At 40.0% G+C, this 19,328-nt stretch overlaps 1 protein-coding gene across 1 annotated transcript in view; it reads right to left on the bottom strand.

Moving 5' to 3' along the window:
• Nucleotides 1-18,835, bottom strand: part of LRFN2 (leucine rich repeat and fibronectin type III domain containing 2) — a 34,788-nt gene extending 15,953 nt beyond the window's left edge. The window contains exon 1 of the mRNA XM_065755233.1: nt 17,463-18,835. Within this exon, the coding sequence (XP_065611305.1) occupies nt 17,463-18,835 (1,373 nt within the window). The remainder of the gene's footprint in view (nt 1-17,462) is intronic.
• Between the last annotated feature and the right edge of the window lie 493 nt (nt 18,836-19,328).

Genomic DNA, 19,328 nt, shown 5'->3' with positions numbered 1-19,328 from the left:
AAGAAACCGCGGTGAGATGGCAACAAAGTCAAGCTATTTAAAGCCAAAGTTTTTGATTTTTTTTTCTTTTGAAAGAGTGAGAGGATGGTATGGGCTTCTGCACCTAGAGGAAAGCTAACTGAGATTTAAAATAGAAAGAATAATGCTATGGTGATGGATGGTCTGCTAATGGCCAACATGACAGGCTAAATAGCCCATGTTTCCTCATAAAGTGGTAGAACTGGGCTTGAAAAAGCCCGATTAGAAATAAGCCACCTGCCCAATGCCATCATAAATATGAAGATGAGCATCCAGAACTTGTCTGTGCAAAAACAGCTAGGACAATTGGTTGATGTTGAAGGGAATGCGAAGACCATGGTAAAAGGAAGACTAAAACATTCCATGTGTAAGAGAGAAAAGAAGGTGGTCGCAGGTATTTGAAACCAGTTCTGGACTGTCCAGAGATGGCTCATTTCTTTGGTGTCCAAGCTCTTGAAATGTCCCTATGTCCCTATGAAGTACTTACGGATGTTATTACCACTAGTAAAAGTTACAGAGAAAATATTCCGAAGCTTTAGCTGAAGAGCAACATAAAAACAGTGTCTCTGCAGCTCAGCATGTTAGTTTCAGTTTCTACAGTAATACTCAATGCTGACATGCTTCTATCACTCTGTTTTTCATAGTCTGTGGAGAAAGCCATTATCATTCACCCCAAGGGTTTTGTGTAGCACATTTTCAATATTTTCAAGATAAAGTATTTTCAAAACTTTTTCTTGTAGATGAAATAAAAATGACCTTTATATTTTACTTTTCTCCGTTCACGGTCAGCAGCAGTTCTGTGATCTACTGACAGTGGCATAAGCTGCCAATGGAGGAAGGGATATCCCATTGCTGTCAGTGATTAATAGTTACATTTCACTCTCCTCAGGGCCATAAGTCAGTCAAAGCTTCAGCATTTAAGAATGATGGAACCTCTCTGGAACAGATAAATCCATAAATCCTTCCAATCCAACAAAAAAAATGTCAACTCTCTAGGAGTTTGTTCACAAGTCAGGCTGTAGTTTTCAGATTAATATGTGCATGTAACACAAGAAGGGGAAAAACAGATCACCAGTAGGAAAAAATAAGTAATTTAAGGCTTAGTTATTGTCACTTTCTGTACTCCATTCACTGTCATTCACTTTGCAGGGAAAAAAAATGTAATGCAGGTGGACATCGCTTATTGTCCACAGTATTTCCACCTCCTGTAGTCCTTTCATTTGCAGTTGTGCTGGGATGCACACTCTGAAGCACAGAAGTTATCCCAGAAGCATCTGTATAATAATATCATAAACCAGCCTTCAAAAGGACTGCCATGGGAGTAGTATACCAGCCATATCACTCACAGTTGACTTTAGCCACTATAATATACCTTAACTAAGAGAAAGAAGTCTTGCCCCCATCCTGGCCACATCAGGAACTAGCCCTGCTATTCCAGGGCTATGGTAAGCCCAGCTAATGGGCCTTGCTGAGGTGCAAGCCATTGGAAAGGCAGAACAGCTGTCGCTCCACTCAGGCAGCTATATCTGATGATGAAAAGTGGGGGCAAGAGGGAGGGCAGCCCTTCTAATCAAAAGAAAAGGTAATTAAAGTTAAGTATTTTTGTTTGCATCTTTTATTTTTAATATGAGCATTGGCCTTTTTGGCTTTCCATTTTTGAAAGCAGAACCTGAGATTTTTTTAACTACTCATTTTGCTGTGAAAACCTTTAAAATCTGGGGGCAGTGTGACATAATTTCCTACATAGTTTTTTTCTACACGTTGTGTAATCTTCAAATTTGGTCTGAAAAAAATCTACAATTTTCTGGGCTGCTCTACCTATAGGTTCTTAGGATTAGCAACTGTGTAATGATGAAAGGCTTGAATATTGCTTTGAGCAGTCAGACTGCAAAGATTTGGTGCTTATCCAAATTTGACTGAACAGAGGTGAAATTTCCTTAGCTTCTGTGTATACAAAAAAGGACTGGAACCCATCAAAAAAGCTGTTCTTCTGTTTCCATTCCTGGCCTGCTCTACAGCAAATGAAGATACCTCATATCTAGATACCCTTTGCTGAAGTAGAGGAAATAATGAATTCTTAGAGAACTGCGTGTTATCCCATCCTTAGAAGCAATACTGCATTTCTTATATCTGAGTCCTAATGGCAAGTTGCCTTTGCTTCTTAATAATCTCTTGGCAGTTACCATTAGGTAGATGATCACAGATATATATATTAGGACAATCCCATGTTGGCTGACAAAACTCCATCCTAAGTATACCTTAATCTACCTGTTTTCAGGAAAATAACAGTCATCATAAAGAGAATCTCAAAATAATGGGGTGAGAAGGGATAGCATAAGGATAAACAGCCTGTCACACAATAAAACACAATCTTAAATGATTTATCAAATAGAAACTTTTCAACAACAAAAAACTCCGCACAGAAATGTCAAAAGTTATATCTGACATAATTACACTAATTAGCAAAAAGTCTTACAAAATCATATTGATAATTTTGAACGGAAAACAAAGCTGAAGAAATCTGTCAGATCATGGATTAAATCACAAGTGGGAAAAGATGATCCAGTCCTGACATATGGCCTGTTGTGACTTATTAGCCCAGTTCTACTCTGTTCTTGATTTGTAGCCAAAACTCATAGGAGAACAAGATGAAAAGAAGTAGGGCTTGCTTTAATCAAAGTTACAATTAGTTTATATCTGAGGAGGGAAGAGGAAGAAAAATAAAGATTTTTTTCCCCACAATATGTCTCTCTGCCTTCATATACCATGTATGTGCTCACATATATCCCCATTTTAATATTGTGTTCTCCATCTTAAATTCTCTGCCTTTAGGTAAATGTTCTGCAGCTCTCCACATATGTGAGCTTTCAGTAAAACAGCACGTATGAGGCAGCACTGCTGATAAATGGCAATGCATGTCACCTAGTAAGTTATGCTGGGTTTGCAAAGGAAAAAGACAAAATATGTGCTCAGAATTAAGCCAAACACGAAAAAGTGAGGGGCTTATTGTGTCACTTACATGCCAATCTTAGTAGGAAGGGTGACACAATCTGCTGCTGGGTGGAGAACAGTTGAAAAACGTGATGGCTCCTCGGACGTGAGTAGCAACGAGAGGCTCCTGTTTAAGCTGTTTAAGGCAGAGCCGTTCCGTTTTTGCCCAGTAGAGGGATTCATTACTCATACCAAAACATCTTGTCGCTCAGGGAGCTAGTGGAAACTGCCCGACTATCTTACACTGATGTCTCTTGGACCGTTTTTCAAAACTCCTACACGCACTAACATTAGAAGCATCTCAGAAGACCTTGGTATCCCGAGGGCAAAGCTGCTCAAATACCTCGATTGAAACATATTTTTAGCATTAAAATGGGAGTTTCTGCCAAATACAGATTTTCATTGTCTCCTGTTGGGAAGACTGAAATGAAAGCTATAGCTCTGGTGAACCCCAGTGCTCTTCTTCCTCTCGTTCCTGTGAGGGGTGCTCTGCTTCCACCCCTTGCTCTGCTCCTTCACCACATCCTCCTCTCCTTTCCCACCTCCCCACAAACAGCTGTCTTTCCCTTTGTACACTCTGACCATCCCTTCACTGCTGCAAGGGCTGAAAGTAGGGAGAACACACAGGGAGGGAGAAGCTGTGTGGTCAGGGGCCAGAGAGCAAAGTGAATATGACCTGTTTAGGAAAACAACGACCCCCTTGACATAACATACATTTGGGGTGAGGTGATCACTCCCAAAGCTGCGAAGAGATTGACAGCAACATTTCCTGAATGAAACATTTTTAAAAGATTTTTTTTTTCTCCCCCATAAGCAAACAAAGCAACTGTTATGGAGAATTTTCAGCTTGATTCTTGACAGAAACAGATGTTGCAATATTGGAATTTCTCATGGGACTGATATTCCAGGGCTTGTTCCATTTTAAACATGACTAGAAAATAAAACTGAGTTGATATATGGTTTACTTCTTAGCTGTTGCAGAGGCAGGTGGTTAGAGGGTGTTCTGGACAGATGTTCCACACTGCTGCAGTAACTGTGAGACAAACTAGTGTAGATATTTTTTTTCTTTTCCCCTAAATTAGTTTTTAAATTTGTTTCTCTTCCAACACAAGGAAAAATCTACCACACTGTGATTCACAGAGGCAATGAAGGTTTGCACTGTGTAAACTGAGGAAATAGCTTTAAAACTGAAATCTTGTCAAGAGGGGTAGAAATCAGGTTATAACCTAGCTCAGACATATGCAGTTTCACTGATGGACGCAAAGCTTGGCAAACATGTTAATCCAATCCTAGCTGACAGAGCATGAGCATTGGGAACGTGTCCAAAGGTGAGCCCCCATGGTGACTACCAAAGCTCCTTAGGGTCATGCAGTCATAGGGCACAGATGACAGCTTGCCTAGGTCCATAGCAAATGCAAATTTCAAAACGTTTTACCACAACGCTGACATTCTTACTGTGACTACTCACATCCAGGTGGTGCCAAGAAAGAGGGAAAACTGTCTATATAACAGTCCCAGATATGTACAGTGAAAGCAGTAAGTCAGTAAACGCTTACTTTGCACAGTAACATTTTTCAGGTCTCGAAATGGACAGGTATAGAATAATTAGAAATAGATATGTATGATCAGCCAACATCACTGCATAGTTATGAGGTTTCTGACAGGAAGCTGGAGGAATATGCTGGTGGTAGGCATCACTTGAAAACAAACAAACAAAAAATATATGTGTAACAATTACATACGTTGCAACAACACAAACAATCATGCTATGTGCTAAACAGGCTAAGGAGCAGCTGTTTTTATCAACTTCTAAGTGCTATTCCTTGTATCCATTGCTGGATACATAAATAGAGATTTGATTTTATTCATCTCCAGCCCTGCACCTCAGTAAGGGCCTAAATATTAGCCTACACTACAGCTAGCAACAGAACCAAGGTGTATGTACTGATGAACTAACCCTACAAAGGAAAAGTGAAATATATATTTCTTTTGGTTTGGAGATTTAAAGGCCAAACTCAATAAACTTGATACTTGCTAGATATATGTCCTTTAAAGATGTTAATATGAAAGTTAAAATCAATTTTCTGGGGAGGAGGAAAGCTATATCACAGTTATTTTCTACACTAAAATCAAAATAACTTCTGCAGGAATTCATCTGCCTTCTGCTACTCTCAGGAGCATGGCATCTCTGCCCTCCAATGTGATATTCCTCTTATTCCACATGAATAACCAGCATAACCATAGAACCTGATGAAACTGGTTATCAGCACCTGCGCTGCCACACAATGAAATATGAAGAAAAATCTGGGAGAAAACCCCAACTGAAGTTGCTTAAGAACAACCAAGATTTCCTCTGAAAAATACTCCAGCTTTTGCATAATTAGCTGATTAAGCTACAGTCAGTGTAATTATCTACTTTTAGAGAGAGAGGATGAGGAAAACAAAGCAGAAAGGTGAAACAAACAATACTGTGTTTTAGTGGTGAGAAAAAAAAAACAACAAACCAAACCACAACAAAACAAAACAAACAATTACTATAACCTTAGATGCTTCCATTAGACAGAGTTTGTATAGCACAAGGTCAGCCTCATCTTCACTGCACTCCAGGATGGTGCTGTTCACCCTGAAATGGGACTGTTACTATCCCTATTGTTGGCACTTTCCCAGGCATGAATCCTGCTTGTAGTTTTTATTCCATCTTCCCCCTTGCAAGCAGTCCTTCACCTCAAAAGGTCTCAGTATTGACAGAGAAAGAATGTAAACAACTAGACACACATCTTGTGTCCTTAGCATGCTTCATTTCCCTAAGCAAATCACAAGTGTCAAGCATGCATGTGAGGTACTTCTGTGCTGTTTTGTTCTAGCAAAGAGATTGCAGCTTTGCTAGGGACACTGAGGATGCCAGAGAGCTCTCTGATACTACCCAGAGAAGATGGGGCTGCCACTGTCCTGTGCTCAGCCAGCAGCACAGTGACACCAGCCACCCTGGGCATTTCAAGGCCTGGGATGGGGAAGCCAAAATCTGAAAGTGACTCCTTCTGTGGTGGCCATTCCTCCTTCCTCAAGCTCAGAGAGTAGGGCTCTGTGACAATCAGTGCCTCAAAGAAACCAGAGGTAACTGGGAGGACCAAGAGACAGACAATAGCAGCAGCCCCCCACCCCCAGCTCCAGTCCCTGCTCAGCTCAGATAAACACCTCTCACATTTTTAATGACGCAAGAGATGCACAGAGAGATGGGCCCATTTCACTCCTCCTCCCTACTTCTATTGTCAAACTTTGGCAGCAGCACCAAATTCCTCCCCACAGCCCTCCTCATCTCACAGAGGAAACAAGGGGTGAGCACAAGGTAACAGTGTGTCAGTGCTGTGGAGTATCTACACTGAAATAGTTTTTCCATACACTCAAGTTGGCAGGACGGGTTCTTTTGGATGCTGCTGTCCCTACCGTTTTCAGTACCACACGCGCTGGGAGGCTCAGGGCGCAGCAATTGCTGCCAGGCATCCTTCTCATTCTACAGCAGCCTTCTGGAGAAGAGATGCAGACATCCCCACCCTCCCAGCACTGGCAGAAGGACTGACTCATCAAACCCAACTCTCTGAGGCAGTCTGCCAGACGACAGAGCTGCTGGTGGGGTGCCTTGATGCTGTCAGCTATCCATATGTCTATTGGGCAGCTACTGCCTGTGCAATCCCTACTCAGAAAAATTCAGAGCACAGTTTGGTATGTTTGCATGTGACCTGATTCTACAATCCAATCCAATTACATAAACAAATGGAGAATTAAAAAAAAAAAAAAAAAAAAACAGGTTTGTCACTCGACAAAGAGCTCATCTATTTATTTTCTTGTCATAATGAAGTGAGCTTTGACATACTGAATATAATTCAAAATATAAACCTGAGCAGATTCAAAATGATATGAGGGGTGGGAGAGAAAGGACAGATGAGCAGATGCAGCACAAGTTAACACCTAGTGCTGACTGACTCAAAACTATTCATCTCTGCAAATAAAGTGATCTGTAAACCAAGAACAGCTGAGCAGTAGGGGGGTTACAAAACATCCTTACCATAGAGGGAATTTCCAGATACCCCAGAGCAGAGCAGTGGGTAAGAATTTTCCCATCTGAGGCACCAGGCTAGGTTTGGTTCTATCCTTCTTTCCCAGAACTCATGTAGCCCACTTTGTTGTTCTGGCACAGAGCTGATCTTGCTTCCATTATGCAACGGGTTCTGCCAAAGGCTAAAGCCAATTCCCACTTCTTTTCTAGGCAGCACCACTTTGTGGTATTCTTGTCAAATGCTCTGAGATCTAGCATAATCATGCTGAGACTCTGAGACAACAGCAGGGCTGTGACAATAGGGCAGATCAGCCTGCTCTCTGGATGTCTCTGACTATGAAAATCAGAACATTTCACGTTAAACATAGAAATATTCTCCTTGCATGATAGTTTGAAGGTTTCTTTAGATTGCAGTGCCAGCCTGTTATCCTCATACAGGACTTTGTGCTTGGCACAGTTACAGATCATTATAGATTACAGGGTAGATGCCTGAACTGCTCTCTTATCAGACTTGGAAACAGGACACTTTTAGGGGGAAAGGGTAATATGACAGTGAAATAACCCATATCACTTTTTCAAAGACATCCATTACCTCACATTTTTGTTCTTCACCATCAGAAATTTGAGCTACCTTTTTGCTCTGCGCTTCTAAGAACAAAAAAAAAAAAAAAAAAAAAAAAAAAACCCTACATGATTTCCTTGTAGCACAAGCCTTCATTGAATATCTACAATTACAGCACTCAAAACATTACATGGAATACAAACCTGCTTTCTGCCTCAAGTCTTATGATCCTCAGCTTTCTGACATCCTCCTCTTTCATCCTTCCCTGACCAGAGCATTATCACAAAGATTACTCACCACCACCATCCCAATTTAAGCCTCAGAACAGGTTTAAATGAGAAACAAACATTGCATCACTTTGTATTGAATGACTGGAGTGATTTTTCCTCACCTGGATTGCATTTTTCTACTAGAGGCAAATCCAAAAATACCCAGAATTGTAAGAACTAAAGGTAATGAAGTGTTACTATATAACTTATTCAGTATAGTGCATTCCTACTTTCTTCTATTTTTCTAGTGCCATATCTTTTTTGAGTTCTAGGCTTTTCAAAAGATGAGTCTGAAGTAATTTTTCTATGGAAGTAATCTGAATCATTGCTATCATAAGTTAAGGTTAACCAGTGCAATCATCATACAAAAGATACAGTCTTTCTGAAACAGCCTGGGCATGCAAGCTGAAAGCCTGGTATGACAGAGAGAGGATATAACAGGAAATTCAGAACAAAGGATTAGGTAGCTGAGTCTGTAGCTATAGCAGTGAAATAAGGCTGGTCTGTTCAATAATGAACATGCACAATATTTTACACATATATACTCTGAAGTTATCTTACGCAGGCTGAGAAATCATCTGCAGGCTACAAGCTCACTAAGGAAAGGCATGTCTCTTATTTAGGGTATATATTGCCATAAGCATCTGGTCTTGACACAACCCTGTAATTAATTATGGGTCATGAAACCCAAGAAAGCCTTAATACCCCTTGGCTAAGAGGCAGCTTGTGTGCTTGCTGGCAGTTACTATTCAGTGCTTTGATTTGTGTGATGAATCCTGGATCTAACCAAAGCGTTTTCTCCAACCTTCACTTTTCAGGAAACCTGTGCATTTGTTCACTGCGTTCCTTTCTTCAAAGCAAAACTTATCGTTACTGGAAGTGGCATTTTCTATCAGTTACTGATGGGAAAACAAAGCACATAACAAGGTGCTGGCCCTATTTTGATTCTTTTCAAAGACACTTAGCAGATATAAAATTTTCAAAGCTAATTTCCTCTTTCTTTTTTTTTAGGACTGTCCTGGGAGGTTCAGTTTTCCTCTCAGGGACACTTACTGAGGATGGGATGGCAGGGCAGGTAGTGCAACCACATTTTCCCAGCTGCAGGCTCTTCCCTCAAGGCAGTCAGAAGGATGGGGGATAAAGTCTTGCCTGCCACAGTGATCAAATCAAAGAAGAGTTCTTGGTGAAAAGTAGTCGTATATTTTTCTAAAGGCTTCATACTCTTAGAAGAAAACTATTTCTGAATATGATTGAAGGACATAATAGTGACTTTTGAGCATCTTTTTCATTGTCACAGTGACAATAAAATGCTGCTGATCCTGTTTGTTTTCACTCTTCCCTGAGTTTTCTTATATTGCATCATTTTTTCCTTTTTACAGAGTGGCTCTACAGTCCAAATCCTCTCAGAACTTCATTTTCATTAACCCTCTGTGGGCTGGAAACCCCATGCTGTCATCAGACTCCATTGAATCTTTTCCTGTTTTTAGGTCCTGTTTTCACGACAGAAGATGTGAAGAATAAGGGAGATATCTGTGCTACCCTCATGAATCCTGGGTAATTCTACGTCTGTCCCATGGTCCTACATAAAATTGTATTCACAAGGTTTTGTGAAAACCCCCAAACTGGCCTCAACTGCTAAGGAGTGGAAAGATAAGGAACATTATGAACCTGCTGCAGAAGGAGCAGGTTACCTCCTCCAAATACCTCTAGTATCAAAACCTAAAACAAAGATAGCTTTGAAATGGGTAGAAAGTCTTCCCATGACCTCAGAGGGGAGCTGTAGTTGTCACACACTTTGGTCACTGTTTTTCAACATCTCCTAAAAGGACTCAGGCAGCATCAATTGCAACCCAAGGTGTGGAATAAATTAGAGCGGTGGATCTCCTGCACCACTTGGAACTCAATGAATCAGCACTGGAAAGACAGGAGCACTGTGAATCTGCTGCAGACACCACCTGTAGAAGTTAAACTCAGACACCAAGTGCAGCATCTTGCATGCTTAAATGTACATTATTTATACAAACTATGGAGGAAATACACCCTCACTATTTGCACTATTTCTTTAAGCAGAGGACAATCCTCTGTTGTGTAGGTACACGCTCTGTTAGAACTCTGATCTAAGATTGGTGCTATTGAAGATATCTTTCCCAAGTCAAACAGCTTTACAACATATATTTAACAAAAGTAACAACATTAAGATTGCTGTATTTTCCCAAATCATTACATGAGGAGGGGAAATCATCATATTTGAAATGCAAGGAAGGACTTGCATATGAGAATGCATTGAAAGCTAAATCAGGACTATTACCAGCTGCGTTTCTGGAGGCATGTTTATTTCACTACCTTACTGAATCACCTTGAGCAAGATATTTAACTTCCTTCTTTCTACATCTATCTCTAGAAAATAACAATAATTCCTAAAATACAAGCTTTTCAATCTGATCTAAAGCCCAGCAGAGTCAATGGTGGTTACTCATTTCTAAGGGTCTAGCCTTCAGTAAATATTTAATTACTTAATGTTTGTAGCTATCAGTGCTCTTATTACTTCGCATGACTAGAAATAACATGGGAGAAATAACATGTTAGGGAGTCAGCAATTGACATCAGTGGATTTTTTATTATTATTATTTCTTTTGCATTGAGCAGCACATGAACTGCTATAAATCTATCCCAGATTTAAAATAGCAAAAATAGTGGTAGCTGTGCAGTTGTCTTCTGGCTTGTTAATATTCATGAATTGTATGAATTTGAATATATTACAAATTTTCATTTAGACATCAAAATGTTGACTCACCTGAATCTTAATCAAAATTTTATTTCATTAGTTCATTTTGGCATCAAATATGCAGCTCACTATTGAAGTGATAGGTGGGGACCTCTCTTGGCCTTTGGATTCAGAGCAGCTAAGAGAGGAGATGTGGCAGATGTTATGGGCAAGCATTAGCTCATTGTGAATTCCCCTCAAGAAAAAATGCTAAGCCTTTGATGAGCTCTAATAAATAATTAGCAGCAGAGATAAAACAAGAGTACTGCTGCCTCATGCTGAAAATGGGTTCTGAATTCACTCTCACTGTATGCAACAGCCCTGGCCATAGCAGGGATACTTCCCAGCAGCACAGCAGGGGCTGAGGTGAGAATCAGGTTCTTCGCCTTTGTGTTCAGCTCCTGAGATGGAGCTCAGGGCCAGAGGTATAAAATACAAGCTATCCATACACTTCACTAAATGTTATGTGGTTTTGCTTAATGACAAAGGAAATGGGAATGCATTGAAATTAGTGAAAGGTGCTGTCCAGACAGTCCCTTGTGGCCTGGTCACAGACTCCTTCACATGCCCTCACAACTATGACAGCGTCAGTGACAATTGGAAGATGTACATCTATTTTCATTCATTTTTTATTTAATTTTATATTTTGCATTTGCATCCTGCTAATATTTATACTTTATGTTTTTATTTCCTGCTTTATTATCTGGCAATAAATTTAATTTTTGCCATTTTTACCGCATTTTCTTTACTGTTCCTGGAAGGCATTTTATTTTTCAAGGGAAAGAATTACAAAACAAAAGAAAATAAACCAAAAAGAGAATCAAAGAAAGAAAGGAACAGCTCTGTAACTGCATTTCTCCCAGCAAGAGAGAAAATATTAAAAAAATAGATGGAAATTTTTCAGCAGAAGCAAACAAAAATCCACAGTATCAGAGTATGTGCCTCTGTGAAACATCTTCTCTGTTATATCTGAAGCCATTCAGGAAGCCTGCACATGCTGCAGATGCTCTAGAAGTCAGTGCATACTACTGCAGCAAACCACTCTCAAAGGACCTGAAGCACCAATCAACCATGTCAGACTTTCTCTTGCTCTGCCTAGAGGAATTTCTTCCCTTTGGAACTGTGACTTTACGTTTTTATTTTTGTACAGTTGCTATTTCAGCCTGTCAAATGCATATGATTAATACGTGATGATTAATGTCTTCATGTGATGTCCTCTATACCAACAGTTGTTTTATCCAGTGTTGAAATATATAAATGCTTTGACCAAATAAAGGCTTGTATCCTGGATACAATGCTACTGGAATAGCTCAGCTCACATGTTGAGACTGAGAAGTTGTTTTTTTTATCATCCCTAAACTTTGAAGGACAGTTCAATGCCTAGCCGGGTTTGAGAAAGTGATGGGACAGAAAAAGAGAGTAATGAATGAAAGGCATTCATATGTCTTTGTCTTTATGAACCCACTATAAAAACCATGAGTAAAGATAGATGGTCAGGACTTTCAGAAGAAATTAAACCTTGTCTTCTCTAAAATCGACAGAATTATGCATTGTTAACTTTCAACAGAGCAAAAATAATGTCATCATGCTTTATGACAGTATCAGGCTGTTGAGATTTGCCTTCACTTAGCAACAGGACTTTCTCTGTTTCCAGTCATTAGCTGGTAGGCCTCCACACAACAGGCTTTCACTGTCAGAAACAGCAATCTAACAAGCAGCACACCCTCTGATGCACAGTGTGGTGTTCAGTGTAATTCTGCTGTTGGACATAACTCCCTTACATGCTTGAGATAATTCTGAAGTTAGGATCACCTTGGCCATAAAGTATGTCTTAGAGTCATAAAATCACAGAATGGCTTAGGCTGGAGGGAACCTTGAAGCCCATCCAGTTCCAACTGCCTGCCATGAGCAGGGCTACTCCCACCAGCTCAGACTGCCCAGGACCCCATCCAACCTGGCCTTGACACCTCCAGGGATGGGGCACCTACAGCCTCTCTGGGCAGCACATGCCAACACCTCACTGCTCCCTGAGTAAACACAATGGAATAGAAGAATGTGTATATATATTTCTTCCACCTAGCTGTGGGAAACACAAATTCAGTTAGTTTCTTCCTACCCTAGGTGAGAGTATTCATAAGTGCAAACACTGAAGTTATTATTTGCTCATAAAATCTAGTTGCACTATCACCTGACAGCCGAACTGCAGCTAATATTTAACAGAGAGGTGACATGATAGCAGTGGTTAGTGGAGTGATCTCTGTTCAGCTAGTCTGTAAAGCACCTGCAGTGAAAGGCACTGTGTAAATGTAAATCAATATTATATTGTTTAAGTAATCAAACCCATGGAACCATTGTTTAAATAGGCTGGAGCTGTGGAGATGTTTATTCATACTTTACTGCTTAAATTGCCTGCTACATAAAATATATATGGAAAAAGTAAGCTTTCAGAAATATATAAAATTTGTTTGTTTTTTTTCCAGTGGCAAATTTATAAGCTAGGAAGTATGCGGTGCTACAGTAATTCTTAATTTGTGCAGATGTTTTTATTACTCTTAGCATGAAATACCACAAAATAAAACAGACCTAAATCTCTCATAAATCTAACAGCTGTGTCACAATTCAGATACCCATTTTTAAGTGGCTGCATCAGTGCTTTAATTCAAAACACAGCCAGCAGGCTCACTACAACCTAGGAAGTTCTACTCAACACTTGCAGATTTATTTGTCTTTTAAATTATGGTGAATTTATTAATTACTCCAGTGCCCAGTGGCCAAAACTGAGAATTGATCCCACATCAAGTAGGGCTTACCACACATAAAAAAGACACAATCTTCATCCCCAAATGCCTTACTTAAATTCAAGTTTTAAGGTTATGTAATGCTGTCTTAATCATTTATGACTATCCCTGATGCTACCACACAATGTCTTCAAAGCAAGTCTTACTATTAACTTATGTGGACTCCTCTTTTCACAATATTATTGAAGATGCTTATCCCTTTGAGTCAAGATAGCACTGTCACCCATTGCAGATGGGAAACTCAGGCCCAAAATGTCTGTTTTCCAAATGTTCTTATCTTAGTTCAATCCCATATTAAAAATACATTAAGCATGCAGGTGCCTGAATAATACCAATGATTAATCTGATGCTTCTAAATATCTACAGTGATTTTGAAAGGGGAATCTAAACTGTGGACGAATGTACTCTGATGCTTCTAAATATCTACAGTGATTTTGAAAGGGGAATCTAAACTGTGGACGAATGTACTCCTAACATTCCCAGAAGCAGGCAGGCTTTCTGTGGTAGAGCAGGACTCACAGTGTTATGCCTAAGACTAAGGACAGGTGTTGGCCTTCTCCCATTCCCTTTCTCCCCTGGGCATGGTTTAATCTTCCTGCATTCATGGTGCTTACTTGTTGTTTCCTTCAAATAAGAAGTGATTTAAAGTTGTGTGAACAGGCTTCTGGTCTTGGCTAAAATGGATGAGCACAATACACATTTACTGTCAGTTGTGTCTGTGTAAGAGTGATTTATATTCAAAAAAAAAAAAAAAAAGAAGAAAGAATGGAAAAGCTGCTGCATTTAAAAGCACATAAATCTCCAAGCATACCCATAGTCATTTGGCTCTGAGCTTTGCAAATTGTATTGTGCTTTTCTGGAAGGAAATCTAAAAAAAATCTTTTCTTCAGTGATTAGCTCACAGTGTCAACAGATAGCTCTGCCTGTTGAACTGGAGGGAGAGGAGGGAAAGGCTGGAAGATCACTGAACCATCTGCTGTTTGTACCTTACATCCTCCTAGCAAGTTTCAGTCTTCAAGATTTCTAACAGAAGGCAATGGTATGGGTCAGGAAAAGTTTTGAAAAAACAAAGATACTGAGAATTATAATTAATCTTAAGCAGAATCAGAGAATGGCTGAGATGGAAGGGAAACTGGTGGTCATCCGGCCCAAACCCACTACTCAGGCAGTTATCTCCTGCAGGCTGTCCAGGATCACATGGAGATAGCTCTTAAATATCTCCAGGGACGAAGACTCAAACTTGCTGGGCAACCTGTGCCAGTGCTTGCTCACAGATGAAGCCTCATGTTTCAGTTTACACCTATTGCCTCTTGTCCTGTCACTGGACACAGCTGAGAAGAGCCTGACTGTCTTTTTTCACTCTCCTTTCAGGTATTTATAAACATTTATAGGATCATCCTTGAACCTTCTCTTCTCCAGACTGAACAGTTCCAGCTCTCTCAACCTGTCTCATTTGTCAGGTGACCCATTCCTTTAGTGTCAAGGCTGTATGATTTTTGTATCAGTATTCCACATCCTAACATCATGTTAAGGTAAAGAGTTAATGGTCTAGCTTCATGGACTGCTGAATTTCTGAGTACCTGGCTCTCAGAAGAGAAAAACTACACATCCCAGAGGACTTCGCATTCCCACTTTTTGCTCAGGGGGAAAGATAAAACTGTACTCAAGTCTCAAGACTGTCTCTTTTTCTGCTGCCCACCTCAGCAGTGTGTGCCCCCTATCCATTTCGCCATCAGCTTTAGAGTAAGTCCTTTGGTTTCGGACACTCTCATGTTATTTGATTTATTAGCTTCAATTCCAATATTAGTGTAATATATTGTGTTATTTTGCATTCCAATATCTTATTTAGTAAATTAGTTTTCCTCCTCAGATCATTGCTGCTGTTTTATTTTTAGGCTCATCTGCCTACCCTTTCCCTTTCTCTAGTTTTCCCCGTGGTTCAATGGCTGCAAGTCATAAGAGCTGGTTTTGATACATACAAGTGCCCTGATCAACTCTCAGATTCTGGACAATTCACTTCATCTTCCTATGTTTCATTTTCCCCCAGTGCAAAATCTAGGGAAATAAAATTTGTTTTCGAGAGCTGTGAATGAAAAGAGCTACACATTATCAACAAATCCTCAAAAAGTCCCCATGGGAGATTTATGGAAATAAAACTGTCCTCATTGTGCTTCTGGAAAACTGAGCTATAACCAAGTAACACAAGAGGGTGAAAAACTCACTGAAAAGCAGCAGAGAAGACAGGATAAGAATCTAGAATTGCCTGACAGTCCCTTGTCCCACCAGATCAGGCAAGCAAAATGGCATCTGTTTCTGCCCATGGCACCTGATTCTCACCTCTTCAACTCTCTCACCTCTGCAATGACTTCACTTCTGAGTTGCTTTATTTACCCTGGCTACCCACTTCACAGCAAATCAACATGTCTAGTTGCTTCCAACACCTGACAACCTCCACAAGCTTCTTTTCTCAGTTGCAGGAATTCGGTTGCTATTCACTGCACTGAATTGACTATACATTTTCACATGACTATACACATCCTTCAGAGTACTTTTTGCAGACTTGCATCGGGCTCAGGATCTTAAATGCTGTTAAATACTTCACAAAAGTTGTGGCTCAAGAAAAATGGGCATATTTTCTTTGATTGTATTCCAAATATTCCAACATTACTTAGTTTTATCTTCTTCCATTCTACTTAAGTCTTTATAGATGCCAGTCTCAAGCTGACAGTTTCACAGTATATTAGCTAAAGCAAGGCGAATAATTCCCATCTGCTAATTGATTTGATTATTTCAACATATTTTTATAATCGAGGAATGAAAGTTAACAGAATTGAGTTTCCTCATATTTATTTTCAGTATTTGAATAAATACTCTTCTGACAAAGTTTGCTCTCAATTAGGGTCAAAACCCGAACACCAGCGTTCCTATACCAAATCCAATTTTTCTTCACTGGCTTCAGAATTCATTCAAAGCTATACAAATTTATACATTTGGTTCTATTTCACCCTTTGATTCTGACTTCTGCTGGTAGCTAATATATATCCAAAGACAAACTTTAGCTCAATGCACATGATGTGTGAATATAGAAATAGAAAAGCTGGAAAGAGAAACAGAAATGGAGACGAGGTTGGATTCTACAGATTTGTCATTAGCACGAGCATGCTACATCAGTCATTCCTCCCAGACAGAAGGAAGAAATAGCAACACTTTTTTTTCTGTTCTGTTAAGCAGCTTCCTACCCGTTTTTAATCCTGAAAATTTATTACTACTTTCTTTTTCAGTCAGGTTCATTGCAAGAGGAACACTTGTTTTACATCATTAGAAGTCAAAGAAGTTGCAGAACTGGAAGAGCTTAATGAATATTCGGGGCTTGCTTTCAAAATTCTCTCTCTCTCTTCTTGTATTTAATATGGTATAAAACATTAAATGCTCCAAAGCTGTCAGCAATTACAGTTGTGTAAAATGGATATTAGTGAAGTTGGAAACAAGCTATTTCAAATGGGTGAAAAAATACCTTGTTAACAACCCTGAATCTTGAATTGCTGAATAATTAGAGCCTGTGTTATGGGTAGACAGCACAAACTTCCTCCCACATTGCTTCCTCTCACAGTAGTATGTTTCAATTCCACCTACAGGAGGTGGAAAGGGAAACTTCTGACTTCCAGTCTGTCAAGTCTTGCTTTCTTTGTTAAGACTTGTAACAAGGATACCAACTGAGGTACCATTACTTTTTCCTAAACTGGAAATGTTATTGAAAACATTAGATGTTAGAGAATACTACAGAGATTCGTAATTTATGGCTCAAAACAGGCATAAAAGTGATGAACAGACCAACAGGTAATCCATCTGATTGACAAATGCAACATAGACTTATCAGACAACACTAGCAGTAGCAGTGATATCTATCTCAGCTCAAATTTAAATCACTGACCTAAGAGTAAACGACTTTGTATCCTGCTTCCCTCGTCCTGCCATCATCAGAGAACAAAATAACAATTACATTTACCTGTAGATCAGGACTTCATCATCCGAGCAGTTGTACTGCAACTGATACATTTTTACCCGGGGGGCTGACTTGCTCACCGTCCACTTCACCAAAGCTGAGGTAGTGGTCACTTCTGACACCAGGACAGCCCTTTCTGGTGGGCCTTTTGTTTCCCCTCGATTAGTCTTGCTGGAGCTGGTGATGTCTGAAAGCCTGGACTTTGGAGGGGCAGCTCGGCCTGTGCCATTGCTGAGATGAGGGAGCTGAACAATTGAGAGCTCAATTGTTGCAGTGGATTCTCCAGCAGCATTGGCTGCTATGCATGTGAAAGTCCCATAATCCTTGGATGTAGTGATGAGAATATCTAAGGTGCCATTATCATAGACAGATGTCCTCGAAGAGTTTCCGATGAGGCGGTCATCGGGGGCCACCCAATGAATGATAGGTGTGGGATCCCCAATGGCTTTGCATTTCAGAGTGGCAGTTTGCCCTTCTAAAACCAGCAACTTGTGAGTATGTTGTGTGATAAGAGGAGGCTCACAAACAAATTCTTCCTCCCGTACATACCAGAAGTACCTTCCTTTTAGACCTGGAGGAGAAGCACAAGTTTCCATATCATCATCCCTGTCAAGTCTCCTCAACCACAGCAGCTCACAGTTGCAATGCAGTGGGTTACCCCCAAAGCTGAGAGACAAAGGTGGAGAAAATGGAGTAACAGTTAATGGAATTGCTTGAGATCTGGCAAAAATAGGATCAGGGGGAAGTTTCTGGAGTCTATTGGATGTTAGATCCAATCTGGCTAATTTCTGAAGATCTGCAAACGTCCCCTCTGTAATATAGTCTATCAGGTTATGATCTAAACTGAGCTGGTGCAAGTTTATCATCTTCCTTATAGATTCCCAGGGAATGCTTCGGAGGTTATTGTAGGAAAGGTCTAAGTCTTCCAACGTCAGCAAAAAGTCCTCAAAGGCTTCATCAGAGATGCTGGTTAGCTGGTTGTTGTTTAAAATCAGGTGCTGAAGGTTAATTAAGCCTCTCAAAATATCTTCTCCAATGTCAGGCAGCCTGTTGCTGTCCAGATGTAAAGACCGAAGGCTCTCCAAGTCAGTAAAAGAGTACGGCTGTATGTAACTGATGGTGTTTCTGGACAACGTGAGGTCAACGAGCCCAGACATATTGGCAAAATCCTGTCGGCTGATATTAATAATAAAGTTTCCCCCAAGTCGAAGCTCAACAGTCCTCCGATCTATGTCTAGTGGTACAAACAGTAGACCCTTGGAGGGACACAAAGTCCCAAGTGACTCAGACAGGTTCTGACAGACACAATATTTGGGACAAGCGTTGACCATGACAGCCATTCCAAACACCAGGATGCCACAGAGCAATTTTTCCATGGTAAATCACGTAGCAGAACCTGCAAGAAATGTAAAGAGTTACAAGGAGCATCGGCAGTTATGATATTTTTCATCTATGTTTCATCTGACAGCCACTTCTGGAGACACTACCCAGTGCCTTCTCTCAGGAGTCACTTTCACAGCAAGCAGTCAACACTCTAAGATGTTATACAGCAACATTTCCCCAAATCATGCATGTGTTTCTTAAAAATGTATGTTTGATTCCAAAACTGAATGGAATGGAAGTTCTTGGAACTTCTGCCGAGTAATAGATTATTGCAACTGTCTTTTCTCTTGTTACAGTTTTGTAATTTTTATTAGGTAGAGGACAATTCTTGCTGTCGGGTTGCAAGATTTATTTAGAACTATGACAGATTTCACTTGGAATACTGCCTGCATCTTTGTGGGTAGAAACTGTCTTATAGTAATTACATATTGCTACATAAAAATGTGGAATTAATCTTAGTGTTGAAAGAGCTGATTTTATGGATAA

The sequence above is a fragment of the Cyrtonyx montezumae genome, unplaced genomic scaffold (genome assembly GCF_038088225.1).
Source record: "Cyrtonyx montezumae isolate F1298 unplaced genomic scaffold, pur_monq_1.0 scaffold_0, whole genome shotgun sequence".
Taxonomy (NCBI): domain Eukaryota; kingdom Metazoa; phylum Chordata; class Aves; order Galliformes; family Odontophoridae; genus Cyrtonyx; species Cyrtonyx montezumae.
Note: the sequence above shows the minus strand (reverse complement) of the source record. Positions and strands in the feature narration are given on the sequence as shown.